The 24,441-nt window shown below is 44.9% G+C and overlaps 1 protein-coding gene across 5 annotated transcripts in view; it reads right to left on the reverse strand.

Moving 5' to 3' along the window:
* NFKB1 (nuclear factor kappa B subunit 1) overlaps positions 1-24,441 on the reverse strand; it is a 110,748-nt gene that overhangs the window by 1,606 nt on the left and 84,701 nt on the right. For 4 of the 5 annotated variants that reach the window (XM_045792580.2, XM_045792587.2, XM_087863956.1 and 1 more), the window contains 12 exons: positions 20,665-20,808; positions 19,207-19,296; positions 17,575-17,760; positions 16,268-16,409; positions 12,837-12,951; positions 7,823-8,024; positions 7,184-7,353; positions 6,742-6,844; positions 4,344-4,468; positions 2,880-2,946; positions 2,388-2,560; positions 1,527-1,707 (listed from right to left, as the gene is read on the reverse strand). In XM_045792580.2, coding sequence (XP_045648536.1) covers positions 1,527-1,707; positions 2,388-2,560; positions 2,880-2,946; positions 4,344-4,468; positions 6,742-6,844; positions 7,184-7,353; positions 7,823-8,024; positions 12,837-12,951; positions 16,268-16,409; positions 17,575-17,760; positions 19,207-19,296; positions 20,665-20,808 — 1,698 coding nt within the window. The remainder of the gene's footprint in view (positions 1-1,526; positions 1,708-2,387; positions 2,561-2,879; positions 2,947-4,343; positions 4,469-6,741; positions 6,845-7,183; positions 7,354-7,822; positions 8,025-12,836; positions 12,952-16,267; positions 16,410-17,574; positions 17,761-19,206; positions 19,297-20,664; positions 20,809-24,441) is intronic. The other variant, XM_045792596.2, reaches the window with a different exon arrangement.

Consider the following 24,441-nt stretch of genomic DNA (forward strand, 5'->3'; position numbering starts at 1 on the left):
TGATTGATTTGCTTCATTCAGTCACCCATATTCACTGGGTTTCTATTATGTGTAGGAGGTATTTTAAAAATAAGTACAAGTCAGAGATCAAATCAAATTTTAAAGATAAAAGTATTTTCCTATTTCTTTGTGTGGAAGGAGCATCAGGTCACGAGATAGGAGATGAGGGCTGTTTTGCTGGTGGACACATTACTCCTTTCCAAAGTGTGCAACATCTGTCCTGACTCTCCTAGAAAGGCCCCTGACAAGGTGACACTTGGCTGAAACTGAAGGGCAAGGAGCCACCAGGTGAGGATCTCTGCAGGGAAGGGGAAGAGAAGGTTCGGTCCTACGACGGGATCAGACTTGTGAGCGGAGGGTTTGGGGGACAGGGGGTGCAGGGAAGTGGGGCGGGAGGAAAGGCATATGGAAGGGATTTTCGAGAGGGCGTGGAGAAAGGAACGTTGCCTTTATTGCTTCCTGCTCCATCTTCAAGCCTCGAACAGTGCTAGGCACACGGGCTGTGCTCAGTACTGATGTGGTGAGTGGGTAAGTGAACCGGGACGTATACAGCAGGTACCGGCAGAGCACCGCTTTTGAAAAAGCATCTCATTGCCTGTTGTGTCAAGAGTGGACTGAAGGGAGGGGGGCCGACCGGAAGCGGGGAGACTGACCAGGAGCTGCTGCAGGACCTGAGGCAAGAAGTGAAGGTGGATGGACAAGGGAGGCTGTCCCAGAGGAAGGACTGGCGGCCACGTGTGTGTCAGCTGTGAGCAGCAAGTGTCCATGGGCTAGACTTGGACTTCTGTCTTAACCCCCCGGAGGATGGCAGAGCTTCTGCCCAACAAGGCCAACTGTTGGTCTTTCAAGGACGAGGGAATTCTAGCTGCTGCTGTGTGTTCGGTGGGGACTGAGAGAGGGAGGGTCTGGGTGGAGAAAGCGCGAGTGGTTGTTGCGAGAGTGCGAGAATACATTTGCAGGGAAACAAGGGGTTACTGGGCTGTTGGGAGTCTGTTCTGTGGCGTGTTTCAGGTGCGTGACAGAAGCGCTGGTGAGGGTCGGTGCTGGGGGCACCATGTTGTCCAGCTGAGTGACCCTGGCAGGAGGTGCAGGGAGAAGGTGAAGCCACTTCTGGGCCGGAGGTGAGGAGCTGAGGGCGCTGTGGTGGGAACTGCGGTGTCATCCAGAGTCTGGGGCCAGTCCTGGCTCTATACGCCTTGCACTATGAGTTTCTTTCTCTCTTTCACATTTAAGAAGTGAGAGGAACACTACTGGCCTTAACCAGCCACAGCATGTTGTTTTCAGTGCTTACTACGAATCCGAGTGACTCATGGGCCAATGTGACTGCTCCTGGGGACAGCACCCCACCTGACCGGCAGTGTCAGGTGAGGAAAGAGGGTAGAACATGTGAGCTGAGGGGGTGACAGCCACGCGGGACAGGGTGCTCACGGGACGATGGCGGGGAGGACAGCCACAGCCCAAGACACTGCAGACACAGCCTGGGGAGCAGGAGATTATGCCGGCCGCCTGTTCTGTTTTTCCCTTACCTAGTGGTGACCTCGTGGAGGCAGGTGAGAGGGGCAGCGAGAGGGTCTGAGGTATGGCCTTCCCAGGGCCGGGGGCCACAGATCCTGGGGTGCAGAAGGCCGCCTGGATCACTTCGATGGCTTCGGTATAGCCCATTTGTCTCAGGGCCTCCACCAGCTCTCTTATCGTGCCCCCGGAGACCTGCGAGAAAGACAGGAAGCATGTGTGCCCGTGCCCGGAGTAAGCAGGCAGGCTGTCGCAGGGACACGCGCCCTGAGACCGCGGCCACCAGGAGGGCTCAGAGCGAAGAGCGGCTGCAGAGACATGGGCCTTTGCACCGAGCTTCCCGTGTCAGCTCAGAGACCACTCAGGAAATCACAGAAGCGGCTTCCAGTAAGCACAGAGGACAGAGGGGGAGAGAAGTGCCGAGTGAAACTCTACCTGCCGTGAAGGTCATGCAGTATCCCTGTTGAGGCTGAAGCTCTGAGAACCACCCAGAAACCAGAGCTAACGAGGAAAGTTTCCGCAGACAATGATTTCACCTCACAGAAAGCTGACCCCATGTCCTGACACGGGACGGGAGGAAAATGCGCAGGGATCACAGTCTACCATGCTGGTTCAGGGGGTCAAAGTTCTGTGACAACCCTGACCCTCTACCTAGAATTTCTGCAGGAAATCTCAAGATATTTGAAAACAGGGAACACCTTAGGGCCCGGAAAACCACCTTCTTCCGAAGGCAGGTTTCCATCCTGGCCTGGGTCACCCTCCCAGGACGTGGACTGATTCTCCTCCTCAGAGTTAAGGGCGGGGGGAGGGGGCCATGCCCAGGTCAGCGACGTTAACGGACGAGAGTCAAGTACGAATGTGAGGTGATGGGTTACCTCGTAGTTGTCCATAAGAGTTTTAGAAGGAGCAGGACTCAGCCGGAAGGCATTATTTAGTATCCCCAGACCTAATTTCTGTGCCAGAGTAGCCCAGTTTTTGTCTGGATCAGGGATTTCTAGCAACTTGTAGAGCTGCAGCTTTGCCTCCTCAGTCAGCTGTTTCATGTCTCCTGAAGGAACAAAGAAGAAACACAGCTGTCCTAAGCGACCAGAGACACTCTGGAGGGACTGAGGACGGCCACGCCGCGGCCCTCTGGCTCCCAGCGGGAGCAGCGAAGCTCCTTTACTTGGAGTCGGCAGCAGCCCCGCTGACCAACAGCACGACGCGTGGTCCAGCAGATTACAATGGATATTCCCCCCTCGCGTACGTCCAGGATCTTTCGATTCTGGAATAAGCCACCGAGCCTTTCACGGTACAGCCTGGATAATGCTGCTTCTCCCTCAGCCCTTTAAATGACAGTGTGGAGGGAACACTGTTTTAGAGCTCACCTTGCGCCAGTAAATCATCAGATGTAAACTCTGGCTCGTATGGCTTCCCATTTAATATATCAAATACCTGTTGGGGAGAAAACCGTGGAGAAACATTATACATTAAAGGGGCCAGGAGGGGAATCAGTTTCTTTGTAATAAGAACTCATCGTGTCCTCCTGAGGAGGGCCTAGTACCCCAAAGATGGAGGAACAGGAAGGAGTCAGTACCATGACCCACAAAGTCATCATGACAATGACCTTTGGGGAAAGAAAAGCCCTCAGGGCTCTGGGCCAGGAGGCGGTTCTCCACAGGGGCTTCTGAGGTGGGTAGGAAGACCCAAGCTAACCTTGCAGAGAGCAGGCCACCGTCGTTCTGAAGGACAAAGACAGTCCAGGCCACCAGATGGGCCATGTGTTGGTCCAGAGTCGTTGGCATGTTATGTGTCCCTGAGAGCCCCGGTGAGGACTGAGCTTATGCAAACCTGCAAGCTGTGCCTCTCACTGCCCCCTCCTCCCTGGGAAAAGGCTTCCGAGAACGAAATCTAAAAATGTGCTCAAACTGAGGTATAGTAATGCTCACAAGGCTTGATGTTCTCTTTCCAGCACCAGCTACATTTTAAACTTGGGGGACAGAAAAGCCTTAGAGGTTAAAAGGAAAAACAAAATTCCACAGCTGTGGAGACCTTTCTGTGTGCTCTGCAGTCACTCTGAGCTCGCTGACTTAGGTGAGGACAACATGGGGTCACTGAAGTGGGTTATCTCTGTGTGTTCTGTGGTGAGGCTTCTGGGAAAGCCAGGTGCTCAGCATTAAAGGGGAACCGTGTGGTCTCTGCCGGGATCATTCAGCTCAATACCACGGGCCTCAAAGAGGAAAACAAGCAGCTTTTGGATATGGAGCAGCGCTTGCCGCTAAGAAAGTAGATTTTGTTGTGCTGGAGATCTGTCTGCTTGCCCGTGTCCTCCCTCTGACTCTTCTCCCTGGGCCATAAAGAGCTTTTCACTGCTTTTCATCTTCAGATCTCAGGTCACCTGAGTTTGGGGGAAGAGTTTAAGTCTATTTACTATGTTTACAGTTATTAAAGTCCTCAGAAGACTCCTGGGTTCTTTTCACGTAAAGAAATCACTTTGCAAAGTTCTAAGCAAACCATAACATTTCTCCTAGCTTCAGAAATGGAGACAGGAACCCTTCTGGTGTGAGCTCAGAACGGGAAACTCTTGCGTGAATTTTGTGTTTTCTCTTGCGGAACCCTCTCTCACAACTGAACTGTGATCTGATTAGGCATACACTTTCACACTCATAACTCCGTTGACCTAGATCTTTCATGGATAGGCTTTTCAAGAGAAATATGTCTCTTGGTAAGCAGACTTTCTCAACAAGAAAAGGCTTTGGGAAATAGAGACTCAAGAAGACCATCTGTTCTTACATTCCTGATTCGTTAGCTCCCTCCAGAGCTGCCGTCAAACAGACGGGAGCCACACTCACCTGCCAGTTGGTGGCCATATCTAGAGGTGTGGTTCCAGGCACGACTCCTTCATCCTCTCCATCTTTGTCCCAAGAGTCATCCAGCTCATAGAGAGGCTCAAAGTTCTCCACCAGGGGATCTGCGCCTGTTAAGTCACACAGCATTAGGTAAACCCCGGTCCCGTCAACTCTCAACTGCCTGCAGAGGTCAGATTCCCAAAGGCAAAGCCCAACAGCTACCAGAGGCAATTACCTAGATAATTTGTATTACGTGAAACATAATATGACTGAAAGAGTCAGAGAACTTCTTTTAAATTCTAATTTATTTTGACTGTAAAGAGGTCTGATGATACACTATATAGCCAAGAACATTTTCAAAGACAAAAGACTTGGAAGTACCCCAACCCTCACATTTAACTCTCAGTTTTCAACCGAATGACGCATCTTTAATCTGAGGAGGAATGGCAGCAATTTACGGGGGCTGGGCTGCACCCTCAGGACTCAGGACCTAACTTAATGTTCAAGTTCGTGCTCGCCACTGCACATTTCTCAGGCTCTTCTCCCACTTGCTCAAAAGAGCAAAGTTCTCTGTCTAGGGACAACATGCTCACTTTTACTCCTGCGTACAGACAGCACTGCCAAGGTCCCGATCCTGAAACAAACACCGCAAAAACCTTCTCCCACGATATACAGTTATTGAAAATTTTAGGGCTGATCTTGGAAATATCTAGTCTGTTTCTTAATGTGCAGCAAGAAAACACCAAAAGTAACTCAGACATTAGAGCTAGAGTTACCTCTCCGAGGCTTAGAGACTATTTTTATGAGAGTGTTTAGTCTGATGTCTAACGAACAGCAGTCAGTTCAGTATACCCTTCTGGGAAGAACTTGTTTTTATCTTGCTGGGAGATCATTTGTTTTGTGCCAACTTCAATAATAGGAGAGGGCCTAATGAGAGTCAGAGAAGGATCTTCATGCTGTTTCTTATTTCAACCTTCCAGCCCTGACCTGATCTAGAAGGCAGTGAGTGCCATCTGACCGTGGAAACGGAAGAGAAACTACGAGGAACGGTTTATGGGCTGGAAAATGCTGGAGGAGCTGAGCTGTCTGTTTCTGAGGTGACCTTCCTCATGACTGGGAGCTCAGGACTACGTTTGTCATCCGAGTGCCTTCCTTTTGTCATGGAGAAACCGTTACTTGCTACTTCTTTCATGGGGTATTAAGAATTCAAGAGAAAGCATTTTTGAAAGGGTTGTAGCTTCTTGTCTGAAGGCATTTCTTAATTATAACCAGTGACTTCCCAAACTATTCATACTATAATCAGAGTCTCTTGTTCAAAAGAAAGTTTGACTTGACCGAGACTAAGAAAAGGCTATTGTTTATTTGGATATGATTTTATTCACTTAGAAGTATGTGGGGCTCCCAAAGAAAAAGTTTGTACATCTTCCTGGACTCAGTTTTTAAAGATGTATTTAACTCCTTCTGTTTTCTTGGCTTTATGAAGCATTTACTTTCTAAGGAAGTTTTAATACTCTCTAAAGTGAATCAGATGGCTCAAAGTCTGAGAGACTTCCCTCAATCGAACATCTGTTGGCGTTCTAAGTATACAAGGCAAGAGACCCAAGGGCGAGCGGGAATAATTTTCTGTACTGCACAGGACTAGAGAGTTAAATGGAGTAACACCTGCAGAGCCTTGAGCAAAGCGGGGGACAGAAAGAGTACAGAGTCTGGAAGCTCAGATAGACAAGGTGTGATTCATAGCTATGCCCTTACTAGGACCCCGGGACTGGGTCCCACAGGTCTTTCCAGTCTGTTTCTTCGGCTGTGAGATGAGAAAAATAATAATGATACTTACCTCTAAGGGTTACTGCAGATGAAATGAGACAGTACGCCTGACAGGCCTAGCACAGTGCCTGACACATAGTAAGGTCAACAAATGCTAGCAATTTTTAGTTCCTCGCATATGGTAGTACTCAATTCACAGCCCATTTGTTTTTTTTCGTATGATTTCAACTTCTAAGGGACCTCTCTCACTGAAGGAAATTTTAAAATTATGTCTTCTACCAATCAACTTTTTTTCCTGGAGACTTCTGACTGACATGATCAGAGGCTGGTACTGTTCAGAGTTCTTTAAGGGATCAAATTCAACGTTAAGAACATCTCCTGTCACGGGAGTCAGCCTAAACAACCAACACCCCAAACAAACCGATGAATTAGAGAGCCAAGGCTGACATGACCATCGGGTTGGAGCCCAGGATCACAAGTCCCAACAGCGCCATTCCGGCCGCGCAAGTGTGATTTTTATTTACTCGTCCCTTTCAGCAGTAGCTCTGCGGCTTGAAGAAGGAGACAGGGCCGTTCGCGCAGACTTGGTTTGCATTCCTGATAGCACTTCCCAGCCCTACCCGCCAGGCTGCCTTACCTGCTGCCTTGAGAAGAGCCGCCAGCCTGGTGGACCCTCTCCCGGCTGCTATGTGCAGGGCTGTAGTTCCATCATAGGTCGTACTGTCTACATGGGCATCACCCTAAAACCAGCCCACACAGGAAAGTGTTAGTGGAAGCTTCTCTCATCCTTTAGTCCCCAACTTCTCCTGTCAGCATGACCCCTAGGTCATATAAAAGGTCTTATTACTAGCCCAGTTGCTATTTGGGGCAGGCTCTGCCACTTCAGAAATCCCCAATTAGGAGAAGGGGCCAATGGTGTCAGGACTGCCCAGAGCTGACCACCCCAAAGCCTTGAGTAGCTACGGAATAAATAGAAGTGACTGTAGGGGAAAATGCTGTTACTGACATCAGTCCTTGAAAAGATGGTCCTAACACCCCCTTGGGAATCTAACGCAAAGGCAAATCCACGCGCTGGTCACCTCCAGGAGCAGGCAGCCAGCCAGGGAGATGTTGTCACGCTCCACTGCCAGGTGCAGCGCCGTGCGCCCGGACTTCCGCTCCTGGGCGTTGACGTCGGCGCCCGCGGCCACCAGCAGCAGCAGACACGGCATGCTGTCGCTCATCACAGCTAGGTGAATGGCGTTTAGACCTGCGGCCCAAGCACAGGGACGGTCATGGAGCTGGAAGGCTGCTCACAAGACAGCAAAACTGGACCCTAGGGAGGGAATGCTGTCGAGTCTCAGCTCATCCAGTGTCTTTCCTCCAGAGGGCCTGGAAAGGTGCTGCAAGTGTGTTGTCCTGCATGGGAACCCACGGTCGCCTCGTATGTTCTCAGGAGACAGCGCAAATCAACATTCTTTGGATAAATGATGCTTTCTACACCTCAAGACCAGTGTTTGTTCAGGCCTCTGCTTTTTCCACCTACTAACACTTCCAAATCATCTTTAAAGAAATTAGTCATGGCGAGCAACAGAAATTCTCACGAGAGATGACAAACTCCAGGTGACTAAGGGAAGCATTTCTAGGTGCAAATCCAAGAATGCACATTTATCAAGTAGCTACCAGTCATTTAGAATGCAGAAGGAGAAGGTTATCTACGACGTCTGGTTAGCTCTTACCTTCCCCATTGGGGTGGTCCATCAGTGGCGCTGCCTTTTTGTGCTTGAGTAAAATACTGAGGATCTTATCTTGTCCTTCTTTGGCGGCTAGGTGCAGCACAGAGTTACCCGCGCGGTCCAGAAGGCTCAGGTCGGCCCCAGCCCTCAGCAAGTCGTCCACCACAGCTTCCTGCTTGGTGATCACCGCCAGGTGCAAGGGCGTCTGGGAAGTGGAGAAGCATCAGGAGATGCACGGGTCAGTGGCAAACACTTGACACCCCCCTGGGCTTGAACCTACAGGCTTGGTCACGGCCATGGCAATAGGTGGCGTCATGCCTCGAAGCCATTTCCCATCGCCAGATTGATGCCTCACTCCCTGTTCCATGTCCTGTGCTAATGAAGAACATATGCCTGACTGCTACTGAGCCACGTGATAATTATTTTTATATTTACAATTCTTAATCGCTTTCTTGTTTCTCATTACAGCCTGCTGACTGCTGATACGTTAATTCTTCTATTAAAAAATTTTGTTTCCTTGAATTTCAAGCAGGACTCTATCTTCAGCTGATAATTCTGCATATTAACAAGGCTATAGTTTTACTGAAGAAGTCGAAATGAACTAACTACTCAATAGAAACCAATTCACAAAGGTGCTGTCGTTCTGTATTGATGGAGAAAATGAGTTTGCTGAAATAAAAAATATTTTTTCCGTGGTCTGGCTCCTTGATGACACCAATCCATAGAACTCGGGCACCCCCATTTTAGAACAGGTGTCAAAGGATTCTAAATGTCATAAGCAGGACGTAAGTAAGAGGGCTCAGTAAGAGGGCTCCGATGAACAAGCAAGCTGAACTGCTGACACCTAAGAGGTGCACCCCTAGTCCATCTGTCACTCTGCCCGCAAAGCAGTGCCTCGGCGTATGCAAATGAGCTGTTTTGCAAACTGAGTGTTTTCAAAATGAGCAAGGCAAACACAATCGCGAAAGCATCTTTCAAAGAACTGAGGCCACTGGCAGAAGAGCGATATATTTTTATACAAATCAGTCTATTTCACAGGAGTCTGTGAAATCCATTCTGTCTAGTGACAATTTGCCTAAACTTTCTCTCGGTACGCGATTCCTGGCCACCGCAGCGGCCACAGGGTAAGCCACCGGGCTGGTGCAGGACGACCACAGCCCAGGGGCCGCGCGGTGCTCCTGCGGCTTCGGCTTGCTTCCACTGATAACTGCATACAGCACAAGCAAGACAGGCTTTTGGGCCAAATTTCCATTCTCTCTTATTTTTTTCATCTTTTATACCCCAGCTTGAAATAAAATGATGTCCTCAAAACTTTAGATACTGTAGCCAAAAGCCTTCTTGTCAAAAACGAAATATGTTAAAAAAAAAAGTGCATTTATTAAGATGAAATGCTATTTGGGGAGACGAAAAAGTCTGAGAGCGAGTGAGATTGTAAAAAAGAAGATCTGAAATGATAAAATATTATACCATTCAGAAATCGGTAATTATCTCTAGTTTTAATATGATTTTTAACATGTTATACAAATTCTGTTACTATGAGTAAGGGAAGTTTTTTTTTTTTTTTTTAAACATCGTCCCACCAAAGGTTTTCTATGAGATTTCAGGCTTTAGACCTTTAACCCCAAGATTATATAATATAGTGTGGACAGTGTATGAGAGTACGGTAAAATACCTGTACATATTTCAAGTGTATATGTTTATGTAGCCCGTATCTGGAAAAATACTTACAAATGCAATAGTTATATTTGGAAGTAGGGTTGGGGGATTTGCATACTGCCAGGGAGGGCAACTTTTGATTTTCCAGTGTATTTCCTTATGTACAATTTAAAGAACTATGAACATATATTTATAAAAATTAAAAACAAAGAACAAAAAACCCAGATGCACAAAATCCCTCATTAATGTTATGTAGGAAGGTATGCAGATAAAACAATTCATATCAAACACACTGGAGGGGTGATCTAGGGTGGGGGGAGAAGAAAAGGAGAGGGTTTGGAAGGCAATAGATTTCAGAAATATTTTCAGAAGAATCCTAACTCTATGCACTGGGATTATTTTGAGTGTATCTCTAGAGAGTGGGTGGGGAGAGAGATGTGATCATGACAGATGGTCAGAGAAATGTACTAAGATTAGTGAATGGTATTTTGGGAGGTTGTCTAAGACAATTGCCAAATAATCCAAATAACTTGAGAACTGTATAATCTTTCCATCGAGAATAGTTAACAGAGACTCTTTACAGAGATAAATGAGTCCAAATTTTAGCCTTTTCTAGCTCTCAAATTGAAGTTGCCACTGGGTGCATGTTTGAGACCTAGGAGGCATTACCAGGGGATCCTGGAATCCTTGTCCATGAATGAGGGCGGTGCTAAGTTTGGGGAAAATGGACCTGTGTTCTCCCAAGAGTCCCCACATCAAAGGCAAGAAGTGTCAAAGGTGGTGGTTTCAGGATTTTTGTGTCTGGCCCACCAGAGAGAGTCTCCGTACATGTAACCAAATGATACTGTGAGGAGGTCAGCACGCAGTAAATCCCGGCTGATCCTGCTGTGCGGTGTCCTTTGCAGGGCCTATTTATAAACAGAAAAACAAGTAATTCCTTGAATCTGACCTACGGGTGGTGAAGCGAAGCAGTCTTTGAAAGGAGGACCGAGAAGCGACAGCGTCCCGTTCGTTCCCGGTTTTATTTGTACGCTCGTGACGGCTGGGAGGAACGATCAGTCCTAAAGCCTGAGAGAATCAAGCTTTAAGGGCCAGATGACTCTCCAAATACCAGCACCCCCCGAGGTGGTATGAAAATTTGAAGACATTCTTTAAATGTCTACCTAAAATTAGACTTCGCCCTCATTACTTTACATTATGAGTCAGTGAAGAATCCCCAGCTCCGTTCTTCCGTTGACAGTAAGCAGTACCGCCAGGCCAGGGAAGGAGCCGAAAGCCTTCCATCAAGGGGGCAACTATTTCCCTTATCAGGAAACACCTATTCACACATAAAAATCTACTGAGAGCTACGTGTAAATATTTTCCTTCTTTTGCTTCGAGGAGATAAAAATGATTCACAGCACCCACTCTAACAACTGAGAACTGGAACAGGCACCTTTACTGTGCAATTAACTGCATGTGATTGTGGTCCGTATTTTTAGAGTGACAGGTTTGCTCAGCCCAGGCATGTGAGCACACCGTCCAAGGACGCCTGGGAAGTCACTTTGGGTGGAGGGAAGGGAAGGAGAAAATGGCAAAGCTGACAAGGCGCGAGGCCAGGAGACCGGCACCTAAGCCGGGTGGGTGGGGGGGTGGGGCGAAGGCGGCTGGGAGCGAGAGCTCCCCTCGGCCAGAGTGGCTGGGCCAGGTCTCAGGCTCCCAACACCAGCCTCCGGGCTTTGGTTCCGCCAAGCGGCAGTTCCAATCTCCTTCCCTCACCTGAAGTGTGCACGGGCCCAGCAGGCACCTCACCGGGTCCCAGCTACCTTCTCTCTGCCGTGTCTGAGGACCTCTGTGCCGGGGTTTCTAGAGTTGCTTTTGAACCCGCTGAATTCCTGTTCAGACCCAATCCGGGCAAAACTCTGGCGTTCCCTGTTTTCCTCGATTTGAGCTGTCTTTCTGTTTTCGAAAGACGCTTTCTCCCCAACCAACCGTGTTCGGATTTCAGCACCTTTTGTTTGATATACACGTAATCTAGGTGTTGTCAAACTGTGCTTCAGCCGACTTCAACATTCTTACACTTTACTGGCTTTCCAAACGTACTTCTTTCGATTGTATTCATCTTCACAGAAGTGACATATTTACCCTCGGTTCTCCTGTACTGCATATTGGAAAGTTGCTAAAAGTAGATCTAAAAGTTCTTATCACAAGAAAAAAAATTGGTAACTACAGGTGGCAAGGGATGACAAGTCACTTATTTTGGTGATCATTTTGTGATATATACAAATACCAAATTACTGTGTCCTTAAACTAACACAATATCATATGTCAATTATATTTCAATTTAAAAAAGAAAAAAGATGCTCAACATCACTCATCATCGGGGAAATGCAAATCAAAACCACGATGAGATACCACCTCACACCTGTCAGATATATTCGGCTAAAATCAAAACCACAAGAAACAAGTGTTGACGAGGATGTGGAGAAAAAGGAATCCTCTTGCACTGTTCGTGGAAATGCAAACTGGTATAGCCACTGTGGAAAACAGTGTGAGGGTTCCTCAAAAAATTAAAATTAGAACTACCCTACAACCCAGTAATCCCACTACTGTGTATCTACCCCCAAAATACAAAAACACGAATTCAAAGGGATACATGTACCCTTATATTTCTAGCAGCATTATGTGCAATAGCCAAACTATGGAAGCCCCCCAAGTGTCCATCCACAGATGAACGGACAAAGAAGAAGTCACACACACACACACACAGTGGAATAATATTCAACCATAAGAAAGAATGAAATCTCGCCATTACAACAACATGGATGGAGCTAGAGAGTATAATTCTAAGTGAAATAAGTCAGAGAAAGACAAACACCATATGATTTCACTCTTAGGTGGAATTTAAGAAACAAAACAAACAAGCAAAGGGAAAAAAAAGAGGGACAAACCAAGAAACAGACCCTTAACTACAGAGAACAAACTGGTGGTTACCAGGGGCGAGGTGGGTGAGTGGATGGGTGAGATAGGGGATGGGATTAAAGAGTACCCTTATTATAATGAAAAGAATAAATAAATTTGAAAAAGAAAAAAAAAGAAAATGGATCAACTCTTTGACAGATTTCTAAAGTTTAAACTTTGCCTTCCCCCAGCAGGATGCTGAATTTCACTGTGGAGTGATTTCTATTATACTCACAGGTTAAAGGATCCTAAATCATAAATAATATTCCCAAGTAATAGGCTTTTAGGATATAAGCCACAAAACAAAGCACTGTATTTTTGCTACTGTTAACATTCTTAGAGATAACACGGACACACACGCACACTCGCACACGCAGGCATGCACAAACTGGAGTTTTCTTCAGTTGGCGTCTCTGCTTACCTGGTAGAGATCATTTCTCATATTGATGGTGTCATCAGAAATCAAACCAGACGTGACTTCCAGTAGATCCCTCACAAGCTGGGCATGAAGATGGATGATTGCTAAGTGTAAGACACTGGAACAGAACAGAGTGGCAAGGATCAACTAAAGTGTTAGTGAAAAAAAGAAAAAAAAGATTCCCAAGAAAGGAATTCAGACTTACAGACTGAACCTGGTTCTCATACTCCCCTTTATTTGGCCCCCAAGTGTCTTGACTCTCAAGTGTCTTGAATCTGAGGCGGGATTGTTCTATTGCCCAGTTAGGCAGCTACACCCATTTACCATGCCTGCCTGGCCTCTGGGGGCATTCTGGTTTGACCCCTTGAGGTGCAAAAGCACCTGGGCCTTGAGGCAGAGAGACCTAAGCTCAAATCCCGACTCTGCCTCTGCACGACACTTCTGGGCATTTTCTCCTCTAGCTTTCTCCTAGCTTCCGTTGACGTATAGATGATGTACGTAAATGTCCTCTCCTAGCCTTCCAGCCTCCTCCAAAATACAGTGTGGTGGCTTCTGAAAGATCTTCCTCGATCCCAAGAGGGGAGAATGGGGTCAGGCTTTGAACTACTGGGAAAACACTCTTGAGGTAAACTTCTGAAGGAACAACGTGATTTCATGTCCCCCTTGCAAATATTCCCTCTTTGCTCCTCTTCTCTGCCTGGACAGTGCCTACTCCATCCTCCATATTCCAGCTCAGACCCTACCTCCTCTCCAAACTTCCTGAGCAGAGCCCATGGTCTCCCCTCAAGTTTGCTGCTTGCTTACGCAACTGTGGTTTTCTAGCTCTCTTTCTCCCGCTCTCCGGCCTGTGATCTCAGGCCTGGTCCTCCCTGGGTCAGCCTTACAGCCCTGGCATGCAATTTAGGCACTAAAATAAGGGTGACAGAAGGAGCCTCAGGGCTTATGCTAATGAGGTCGAAAATATTGGCAGGTGCCGAGCATCAGTCCTAGGGACACGATTTTTTAATTGTTAAAAAAACTTACTACTGAAATTATTTTGAAATGACTCAACACTAACAACAATAAAAGCGGCTAGTATGGTTTTAGAGCTTCTATTCCCCAGGCCATGCTAAGTAGTTGACATATATGACCTTATTTATCATAACAAGAAGCCCTACGAGGCAGGTAACATTATCTTCATTTTTCAGATGATGAAACTGGGGCTCGCAGGTATAACAGAACCCAACCCACGTCACATAACTAGTTAGCGGTGAAGCTGGGAGCGCAGCCCGGGTCCATCTGGCTCCAAAGCGCCCTCTGCATCCCCTCAGCTGTCCCGCTGAAGGGGCACATGGACAGTGCTCTGGAGGGCTGCGGAGGAACCCCTCAGGGAAGGAGTACGCCACAGTACGGACGATCGCGATACAGAACATACTCCGAAGTATCGTACGGCAGCAGGACATCTGGGATTTGAGGCACAGGCTAGATTTTCTGCAGTGGAAACAGCTGAAGTGTCCTGTTCTCAGGCCTCTTTCTTAGCAAGAGCAAGTGCATTTTACGAGGGACTAACGTTGGCACAAGGGGGCCTAAAAAACGAACTTGTGACTTCATGACTTAAGAGAGCAAATGAATGATGTCGAGGTTTCACTACTGTCTCTTGAAATGTGAGGCTGGAAGAAGACTTCTAAAAAGGGCCCAAAGTCTGATGCAGACATGATGCACATATACCAAGAAAAAGGTCATATTTCAAAACTGCCTAAAAATTTCCATGCGCAGCTCAGCATTTCATCGCAGAAGTACATTCCCCCTCCCCCATAAATCCTCACACCCTCGTGGGAATTTCCCCAACACCAGAAGTTCTTTTCTTTTCTTTGTTGTATTTTCTGTGATGACTAATGGCTCCAGGATTCAGATTATTAGCTGAGCGTGACAAGTTCAACGAAAAGAAGAGCCCTGGGGTGTGAGGACCAAGAGCTTTCCCTTGTCTACACTCTCACGAGGGTTCCTCTTGGGTCTCCCCTCTCTGCCTTCCAGCTGCGGCAAACCCTGAGAGCCTGTGCCAGGAGTACGTTTGGGGTCCCAGGAGGGGACCCTAAGGATTCATGTTCCACTTGGGCAGGGAAGACCACCTCCTGGGTCCCTCCGTTTGTATCCTTACACATGCCCGCACCTTCCCCTCCATGCGCCCGTCGAATGCACGCGCCTTGGATCTTCTCCACAATCCTCCCTTCATAGACCGGCAGTCCCTCGCTAGCTTCCACGTGCTCCTCTTTCTTAAGCTCATCAATTCTGTAGGTCCGTAAAAATGTCACTTGAAACACTGTTGCTCTGTCTTGCTTAACTGGCTGCTTTCTCTTGTGGTTCTACGCTACTGAAAGCTAACTGGATTCTCTACCCCTGTAAAAACATTCTGCTGTTCACAGCATTACACAAAGGAGGCTGCACCGGTTCCTCTTGTACTGTATAACAAGGCCAGTGGTTATACCACATCCTTGGTTACACTGCAAGGAATGAGAACAAAGGTCTCTGTTTGAAACCCTGAGGTTGGCACTTTCCTAAAGCGTTTGATTCAGTTTTTAAACCGAGGTTTAAAAACGCAGCACTCAAGAACTCCTCTACAGAAAAGGATTTCTCAGGGTTGACACTATTTTAGGAAGGTTTTAGATAAGGCACTTGACTTGAATCTGTTGTCTCCTGTTATTCTCACAGGCTTTTGAGATCATTTTAGAAGTCTCAATGAAAGGCCTGAGAGAACTGTTTTAGAAAGAAGCCAGGGGCTTTGCCAATATAAGCTCCGTAGCTGCAGAAATGGACGCACGGTGATTGGAATGCTGGCCTCCCACACGGCGTGAGTTACAGCAGTCACAGGAGCCTCACTCAGTCGCAGACTGGGAGCCAGTACCAGAGGCAGGAGGCAAGGAACCAGTAACTGGGAAAGAATGACAGTCGCCTCTTGTTTGGTTGTTGTCGCTGTGCTGTCTTTATTGGGCTTTTTCTTGAGTACGTGACCATCACAAATGTGCAGCCGGTGAGCAAGCGCTTGAGGGATTTGGTTGGACCAACTTTTATTATTATGCCATTTCAGGAAATAAAGCAAAGGTTATTGATCCAATAAAGAAATATTTGTTTATTAAATTTTACTCTACATGTTATCCCAATACATAAAGCAAGGTTTTTGAAAAAGTACCGTTCCCCACACATCTTCATTTCTTGCCCAGCACGATGTACTCTTAGCTGAGGACTCGAGGTATGCGAGGGCCCAACAGGTGAAGCCACAGGACAGGAGGAGCAAATCATGGATTCCACCTTACTGACACATTATTGTCCACGAAAGCCTTCGAGTGACAGCACCCAATACCTTTAAACCACTCTTTTAATCTCCAGCCAGGAAGCAGACAGTGATTTTCTCTCTTCCGTACGTACAACAACTTTTGTTTGCAGAAGCCCTGACTTACCTGTCCCCATTCTCATCCTGCACTGCAGTGAGGTGGCGTTGGACAGCCAGCAGCATCTTCACATCCCCTGTCACCGCGTAGTCAAAAAGGGCGTTGGCATGCCGCTTGGCAAGCTGCATAGCCTTCTGGAGAAAGAGGTTATCTGCAAGGCAATGAGCACAGTCACGGCGGAGTCTCCCCCACTCGCCCTACAGGCATGGCAGGCGTGAGGGCAAAGCCATCAACGCAGGGTTCTGGTACCTCGACACACATCGTGGTAGCTGCAAACGCTCCTTTCAGTTCTTCTGCATTGTGTTCACTAGATAAAGCCCAACTGGACATTGGCTTACTAACAAATAGAGAGGCTGACCTGAAAAATCTGTCTGTGGTCTGTGAGGGGAAAGAAATTCGGAAATGTCTGTTTTCTTGGGGGGGGGGACACTCGATCTCTAAATAATGTTGATTCGATTTACAATATTGTAAATAATCCATCTCTTGATGAAATAATCCTTCACTGGAGTCTTAAACAACTGTCCCGTTAAACACAGTGTCAAAAAACACAGACAGACAGACTCTCCATAGGCCATCGGTGTTCTTGTGAAGTTTGCTTCCTGAAGGTCAGGGGAAGGCAAATTGAGACCTGTAGGCCAAAACCATGGGTGGCCTGTTTTTATACGATCCCCCACCTAACCATGCTTTGTGCATTTTTAAAGTGGCGTTAAAAAAAAAAAAAAAAAGAATATGTGATAGAGATCATAAGTGGCCAAAAAGTCGAAATATTTGCCTTCTTTCCTTTCCCTTTTCTCTAATGAGTACTGGTTCAAAATACACCCAGAAGTGCACCGGCCCTCTTAATCCCAATGTTCAAAGAGGGCATTGGGGTAAAAGGAAACAGCCTAGTTTCCATGCAAAGTTCTACTTCAGTATGACAGTCAAGCTACAGTCTTGAGAAGAGACTATTAAAGTTATGGCAACTTTTCTGTATTCCCTGTGATAGAAATGAATTAGATGATGATAGAAAGGAATTAGATGATCTCTCACGATACCCTAAAACTACATAGTTACGACTGGAGAACGCATATGTTAACTTCAGCACTTAATATTCAGAGACAACACGGGGAAAATGGAAATCTCAGTGTGAATAAAATGATCAGACACATGTTTTTCAAAAGGCACAAAGGACTCTGAAAAGCACATTGAACTACATATTGATGTATCATTTTTAGATTAACAGAAAACAAACGTGTCTTCTGGCAATAGTTTCCACCCTCGAACCAGCCGATCTCCTCACCAATCAAATCAACGTAATCACGTGTGTGCTCACTTACCGTGAAACCTAGAATTCTCTTCCTTTACTCCCACTGTGTACGTCAGAGTAATCTCATCATCCCCAGAGCTGGACTCCTTATCTCGTTCTGTGGGTTCAGTTACTTTCCCAGAGAGGTTCACTGCCTCTCTGTCCACACTCTTGCCACAACCTTCAGAATCATTTTTAGATAGGGTGTTTATGGTTCCTAAGATAAAAGCACAAATATCAGGTTTTTCTCAGTAAGATCTATTAAGTTATAATTTACTGTTTCAATTGTCAGATAAAGATGGGAGGCAAGTTTACTGCGAAGAGAAAAGAAAAACAGTAATTTAAAATTCCTTTTAAAATAGTCACATCATAAGTAACTTGTTTTGGAGCTATTTTAAATGCTCACTTCTAAAAGACACATTTTTACTGAGGTATAATTGACATATGACATTACATTAGTTTCAGGTGTACAGTATAATGATTCGATATTTGTATTAGATGTCAAATGATCACCACAATAATTCTAGTTAACATTAGCACACAGTCATAAAATTTTTTTCTTGTGATGAGGAACTTTAAAGGTCTTAAAAAAATTTTATTTACACTTCTAAAAACTTAAATATTTCATTCTGTTTATTTGTAAAAGAGAAAAAGAAATACAACTCTTCTGTGAATTGCAGGGAAGTGGAATTTTTTTTTTTTTAACTGGGCTCCATGCCCAGTATGGGGCTTGAACTTACGGCCCTGAGATCAAGACCTGAGCTGAAATCAAGAGTCGGATGCTTAACCAACTGAGCCACCCAGGCGCCCCAGGGAAGTGGAATTTTTCAAGTCCAAATAAAAGCAGAGGAATTATTTTTTTTCCTGATGCTAATGAACGAAGCAAGTTGTTAAGATGTGATATCAAGTCACATTCTTTAGTGTGGGAGCTACTTGGGGCGCCATTTCTGTGCTCTTTCAGGTCTGACCATGCCATCTGACAGGTGCTCTGAGAACACCTAGGTTTTATGAGCACAACTGGCTCAAATCCTGGTTCTGCTGATAACAGATATGTGCCTTTAAGTGAGGGAATGAACACTTCTGAACCTGGGCGTCCTCTGTCTGTAAAATGGAGACACTACTATTTTCCTAACAATCACAAAGATTACAGTTAAAATATGTAGCAGCCCCTGACATAAACCAGGCATTCCATACATGGGAAGGCTTCACTGTATTATTTCTTCAGTGGGTATTCTAGAATGGATGTGCAATACAAACTGTGAACCCAGGGTGTGACAACTGCAAATTAGGGGATGCATTTGAAGGGAAAGGCCATCCCTATAAAATTCAAAATGTCTGCAAAAGTATAGTATCTCAGGAAAAAAAAAAAGAGAAAGAAAAGGTAGGTTTGGTGACTTTTTTATGTTTGAATAGTCAAGTCTCTGTATATGTCCCTTTTTAATGTTCTTTTCTTCCCCTGGTCATGCCACTTACAAAGTCAATATGTCAGTATAAACCCAGCACAGGGAAAAATATTTTTTTTTGGAAAAGTACCTTTTTAGTTTATTTGCATTTATCAATTTTTTTTCAAGATGACAATGTTGTGATAGGTAATGATAAGAAACTTTTTGACATTAATTTTTTTTATTCTTTTCTCACTATTAAAAAAACCTATATTACTTACCATGTTTCATCCCGGCATTAGATTTAGTGGTTCCAGGATGGAAAGTAATTCCACCATATGTAGGAAATCCGTAGTGAGGGAAGCCATACCCTGAAATGGCAAGCAAAACAAGTGAAACCTCATGATTTTTTTTCTTTACAAAGACTCAGCAAACTTGGTGTCCTTCCCTAATGTGAGCATAGGCTTTGGTGTGGGAGGGCAGTGTGCCCGACATGGTGCTTCCATTGAGAGTTAGCAAGACACATTGTTGGGAATCATGGGATGATCGGAATTCCACTCTGATCAAGTTTACATTTTGGCAACGCAGGCAATGCCCAGGCTTGGGGCAGCATGGAGGAGCTCATGCTGGAGAAAGGCACCCACTCCTGTGTGGAGAGGAGAGGCCAATGGTGAGTGGTCACCAACCAAACTCCGACTTGCTGACACGGAGGACCTTGAAATAACCTCTGGCGGGAAAAACTGAACCCAACAAAACACAGAAAAAATCCTGACTCCTCAAAGGAAACATGACCACACTGTTCATTCTCAGGCATTTTTGTGGAAGCATAAACTCGTATGTAGAACTCTTTGGGGGAAGCAGCTGGTATTAGATGTCATAGTCTCTGACACTGTAATTTTACTTCAAAGAATCTAACTTACAAAAACAATCTGGAATAAAAGAAAAGCAATGTGGACAAAGGAATTCAGTAAAAAACAATAAAAAACAAGAAACACATTCAAGTAAGTAATACTATGGTGTATTTACTTGATGAAATACTACGAGTCATTAAACTGATGCTTAAAACATTATACTTACATAAAATTTATATTGCCACGGGGGACATGCTTATGTTACTTAACCCATTAGGGAAAAGCAGCATATATGACTCCATATATACAATCATGATGTGTTGATAACAAATAATACAGGTAAATAGATTAAATACTGTGGATTATAAGGACTGCAGCTGTACTCATGAAAATGCAAAAAATACATAGTATAACGTTTGCACAGAAAAAAAAATTTGAACTTAAACTTCAATGGCAGGATTTTATGTATCTTAAGATTTTCTACAGTGTAGTATACATAATATGAAAACTTTCCAGTGTTCCCAAAGAAAACCAAGACAGTATGGAAGGGAGGGATGGGAGGGAAGGAAGAAAAGGAGAGAGGGAGGGAGGGAGGAAGGAAGAAAGAAAGAAAGGAAATATACTAAAACGTTAATAGACACATTCTTCAGATAACTGGCCTTGGGTGACTTTTTTCTTCTTACCGTTTTTGGTGTTACCTAAATATTGCAAAATGAACATATATTTCTTTGAAAAATTAAATTTGTTGGGAAATTTTAATTAATTTAATATGTCGCAGTCAATAATGTCACAGCCATTTGACCCACAGATAATCTGGGAAATCTAGGAAAGGAAAATTCAACCCACTCCCATGTGAAAAGCTTTAGAAAGAGTAGACTTAGTGCGTACCTGGCCCCGTACCTCCAGCACCCCCTCCTCCACCGCCACTGCCAAACATGCCTCCGCCTCCAGCTCCAGCTCCGCTCCCGCCGCCGAAACTATCTGAGAAATTAGGCATGAGCTTCTGCCGTTTCCTCTGCACTTCCTCTTTATCTGTATTTAAGGGAAGAGAAACCAGAGGAGAAAAGACTGATTCAATTCCACTACTAGCCACAGAAAGAATATTGATTCTGATGGTATTTTTAAACATCTTAAAGGGAAACAGAAATCACCCAAGGAGGAAGAGACGCCAAATTTCAAGAAGCATTATATTTATTCCAATGGATCCGAAGACTGAGAACCAGCCTCAGAGAGACCACAGAGCAGTACACGCCCAAATCCCCTCTACAACAGTTTTTTAAGTCCTCAGCATCATTCAAATTAGTGGAAGACTTGATTTCGCATCAGAGGTTAAGAGACTGAAAACACAGAATAAGAAAACCAATATCGAGCATTTTCATTTGGTCATTCACAAACAACGATTACTAACCAACTACCATTTATAATGCCTCTACTACGAGCTAAGTGCTAGGGAGAAAGAGAAGTATGAATAATGCCTTTGCTGTCAAGAACCCTCCACTATAATTTTAAGGTTGCGGGGGGTGGGGTGGAGACCTGGAGAGAGAGCATCCTATTGCTATATACGTTAAACTTACGGTGCACACCAGTGTTCCAGGAGTTCAAGGAGGCACTTCTAGGAAGTTCCTGTTCCAGAAAATTCAGGAAAGGCTTCCCAGAATCAACTTTATATTAAGAGGCTGTTCAGGAGATGGGATACAGAGGGAAAGTGAATGAAGGAAAGAATTTACGCTGTGTGCTTCTGAGAGCGGCAGTGGTTCAGTTTAGCTGACGTGAACGCTGAGCATGAGAAATTCTTGAGAAATAAGGCTGATCGGGACCACCCTGTAGAGCTTCTGGATTGTGAACCTAAAGGGGTTTTCCAGCAGGAGAGTCACTGCATGTTTCTGAACTGGGGGATGATGTGCACAGGGTGGTATAAAATACCTCTGTCACTGGTACGTAGGACAAAATGAAGAGTCAAAGTGAGAGGCAGAGACAGTGCAGACAGAAGGAAATGGGGGCTGTTCCTTAGTGGGCACCATGATAATGCAAGTGGGCGAATCCCAGAAATACAATGAAAGAAGGATCGGTAGTCAGTGGTGACTGATGAGAAAGGGGAGGCTGACAGTCTAAGAGCACAACTTGACTACAATACAGTGATGCCCGCTGAGATTGTTGACTCTCCAGGTCCAGACACTAGTTAGACCGTCTTCCCTCATCCCTTGTGTAGTTGTTTTTCTTTTGCTTTTCACTCTCTGTTGTTCTCACCAGCCCCACTGCCTTTGTGGTCCATATTGTGTCCTTGTTTCTTCTTTCTGTTTCTGTTTCTTTCTCTTCTCTGGCCTTCCAACCATATATATTTTTTCTCCCTTCTTTCTTTTAGGCTAAAAAGGTGATGGAAGGTTTTTGTTTAAGTAAACAGCCAGTGTGGTATTCTTTTTTTCAACCTGCAGCCTGACACTCAACAACTGTCCTATTTCTGATTCCTCAATGTCAGTTTTGGTCGGTGTTCATGTTCAGAAAGTGCTCCGCTTATTTCTAATTCTGTGGTTTTCCAGGCATCTCAGGGCTTGAAAGAATGCTCTTACTGATCACCTCACGGTCACCTCAGTGCAGCTGGAAGACTAAAGCGTGGAATAGGATACAGCAAAGTACCCTTAAAAATAATCATTTAAGGGGCGCCTGGGTGGCACAGCGGTTAAGCGTCTGCCCTCGGCTCAGGGCGTGATCCCGGCATTATGGGATCGAGCCCCACATCAGGCTCCTCCGCTGGGAGCCTGCTTCTTCCTCTCCCACTCCCCCTGCCTGTGTTCCCTCTCTCGCTGGCTGTCTCTATCTCTGTCGGATAAATAAATAAAATCTTTAAAAAAAATAATCATTTAAAAACTGATCATATCCAGACTTCTTAGGAAGAAGAAAGCCAATGTGGGTCAACTTGAAAAGAATGGTTGGTCTCAAAGTGGAAAAACTTTACAAATGTCCTTATCAAAGGTTTTGGACAGATTTATAAAATTTTTCTGTCAGTTGTACTATAACCAAGTAATAGTCATACTTATTACTCATCCTATATACTGTTGATGTCACATAGAAGTTTGTTCATTAGAAACATGAAACACAAGAGGGAAGCAGACCACTCATTCATCTTCAGGGAAAAATGTTATCTATTGACATGCTTTCTATCAAAGAGATCATTTGGTATTTGCTCTGTACTTCTTTTGTCTTAGAAAACAGAGATGTTCAATGGTTATATTTCGCTGTAAAATGGGAATTTTTGAGTCAATTTAAAAAATATTAACTATTCTATATCCATTAAGATTTCAATAACAAGAAACTGATAAGTAAAATTTCATTATGACAGGTTTTTAAATAAAAGAACCTGCAGTCTAAATTTCCCCAGAAACGAACATGGAGATTTTTCCATTGTGCTCATTTATCTTTGTGGTCTGCCTTTGACAGCAGCACCAGTGATTATACTATGAAACATCAACCTGTTCTAGAAGGGACCTGCGTGGTCACTCACTACCAGCCCTCCTTCTACAGAAGAGGAAACAGAAGCTAGGATGATTAAGGGACTTGTCAGAGGTCAGGGCAGAGTGAGGGTCAGTTCCAAAGTCTAGTGAGCTTTCCATTATGTTAGGCTGCCATTTTTGGGGAAACACTCCAAAATATCGCTGCTTCCTTTTTTTCCCCCAAGATTTTATTCATTTACTTGAGACAGAGAGAGAGTGAGCAGGAGGGGGAGGGAGAGAGAATCAGAAGCAGACTCTGTGGTGAGCGCAGTGCACCCCCACGCAGGGCTGGATCCCATGACCTCAAGATCATGACCTGAGCCGAAATGAAGAGTCAGACGTTTAACCCACTGAGCCCCCAAGGTGCCCTTTGTTTCTTCTAATAATCGATGATTATGATAATAGTTTAGTTCACAAATGTAAACTTTTAGTCTCTACCCTTTTTTGCTGTCTGTATGCCTTAAAAGTACCTCATTCTCATTTTTCGGGTTCTAGTGTTTAAGTAAAGATGTCTGCATTCCTTTCATAATTTAAAGATTATGATTCAGTCTGTTCTGAACCTCTCTCTTTTCAGACTGAAAAATCACATGGTCTTTTTTTTTTTTGTTTTCATACAGCAGTTCCTCAACTATCTTCTTCCATTTTCAATCATCCCTCTGTTATTAACTGTCTTCCCTGACCCTAACCATCTCCATGAGGTTTTTATGAGGTACAATGTCAATAACCGTACAGGCTGCAGAATTCTGGGCTGGATGATTCTATGCAATGAAAGGAATATGTGCTACGTTTCTTTGTCTGATGTACTTTTTGATGGCACCCAACAAATTACTAGCCTTTTGGATGAGGATGGCAACTTGGTTAGTCAATCAATAAGTCAGCTTTCATATTTAGAAGAGCCAGGATGTGGAAGCAGCCCAAGTGTCCATCGGTTGATGACTGGATAAAGAAGGTGCACGGTGTGTGTGTATGTACATTATATAATGTATATAGCATTAACTTATAATGCATATAGCATATATAATATATATGTGTACGTGTGTGTTTATATATCATATATAATATGGAATATTACTCAGCCATAAAAGAGAATGAAATCTTGCCATCGGCAATGACATGGATGGAGCTAGAGAGTATTATGCAAAGTGAAACAAGTCAGTCAGAGAAAGAGATCATACAA

This window comes from Ursus americanus, chromosome 8 (genome assembly GCF_024610735.1).
Source record: "Ursus americanus isolate L20-20 chromosome 8, mUrsAme1.1.p, whole genome shotgun sequence".
Lineage (NCBI taxonomy): Eukaryota > Metazoa > Chordata > Mammalia > Carnivora > Ursidae > Ursus > Ursus americanus.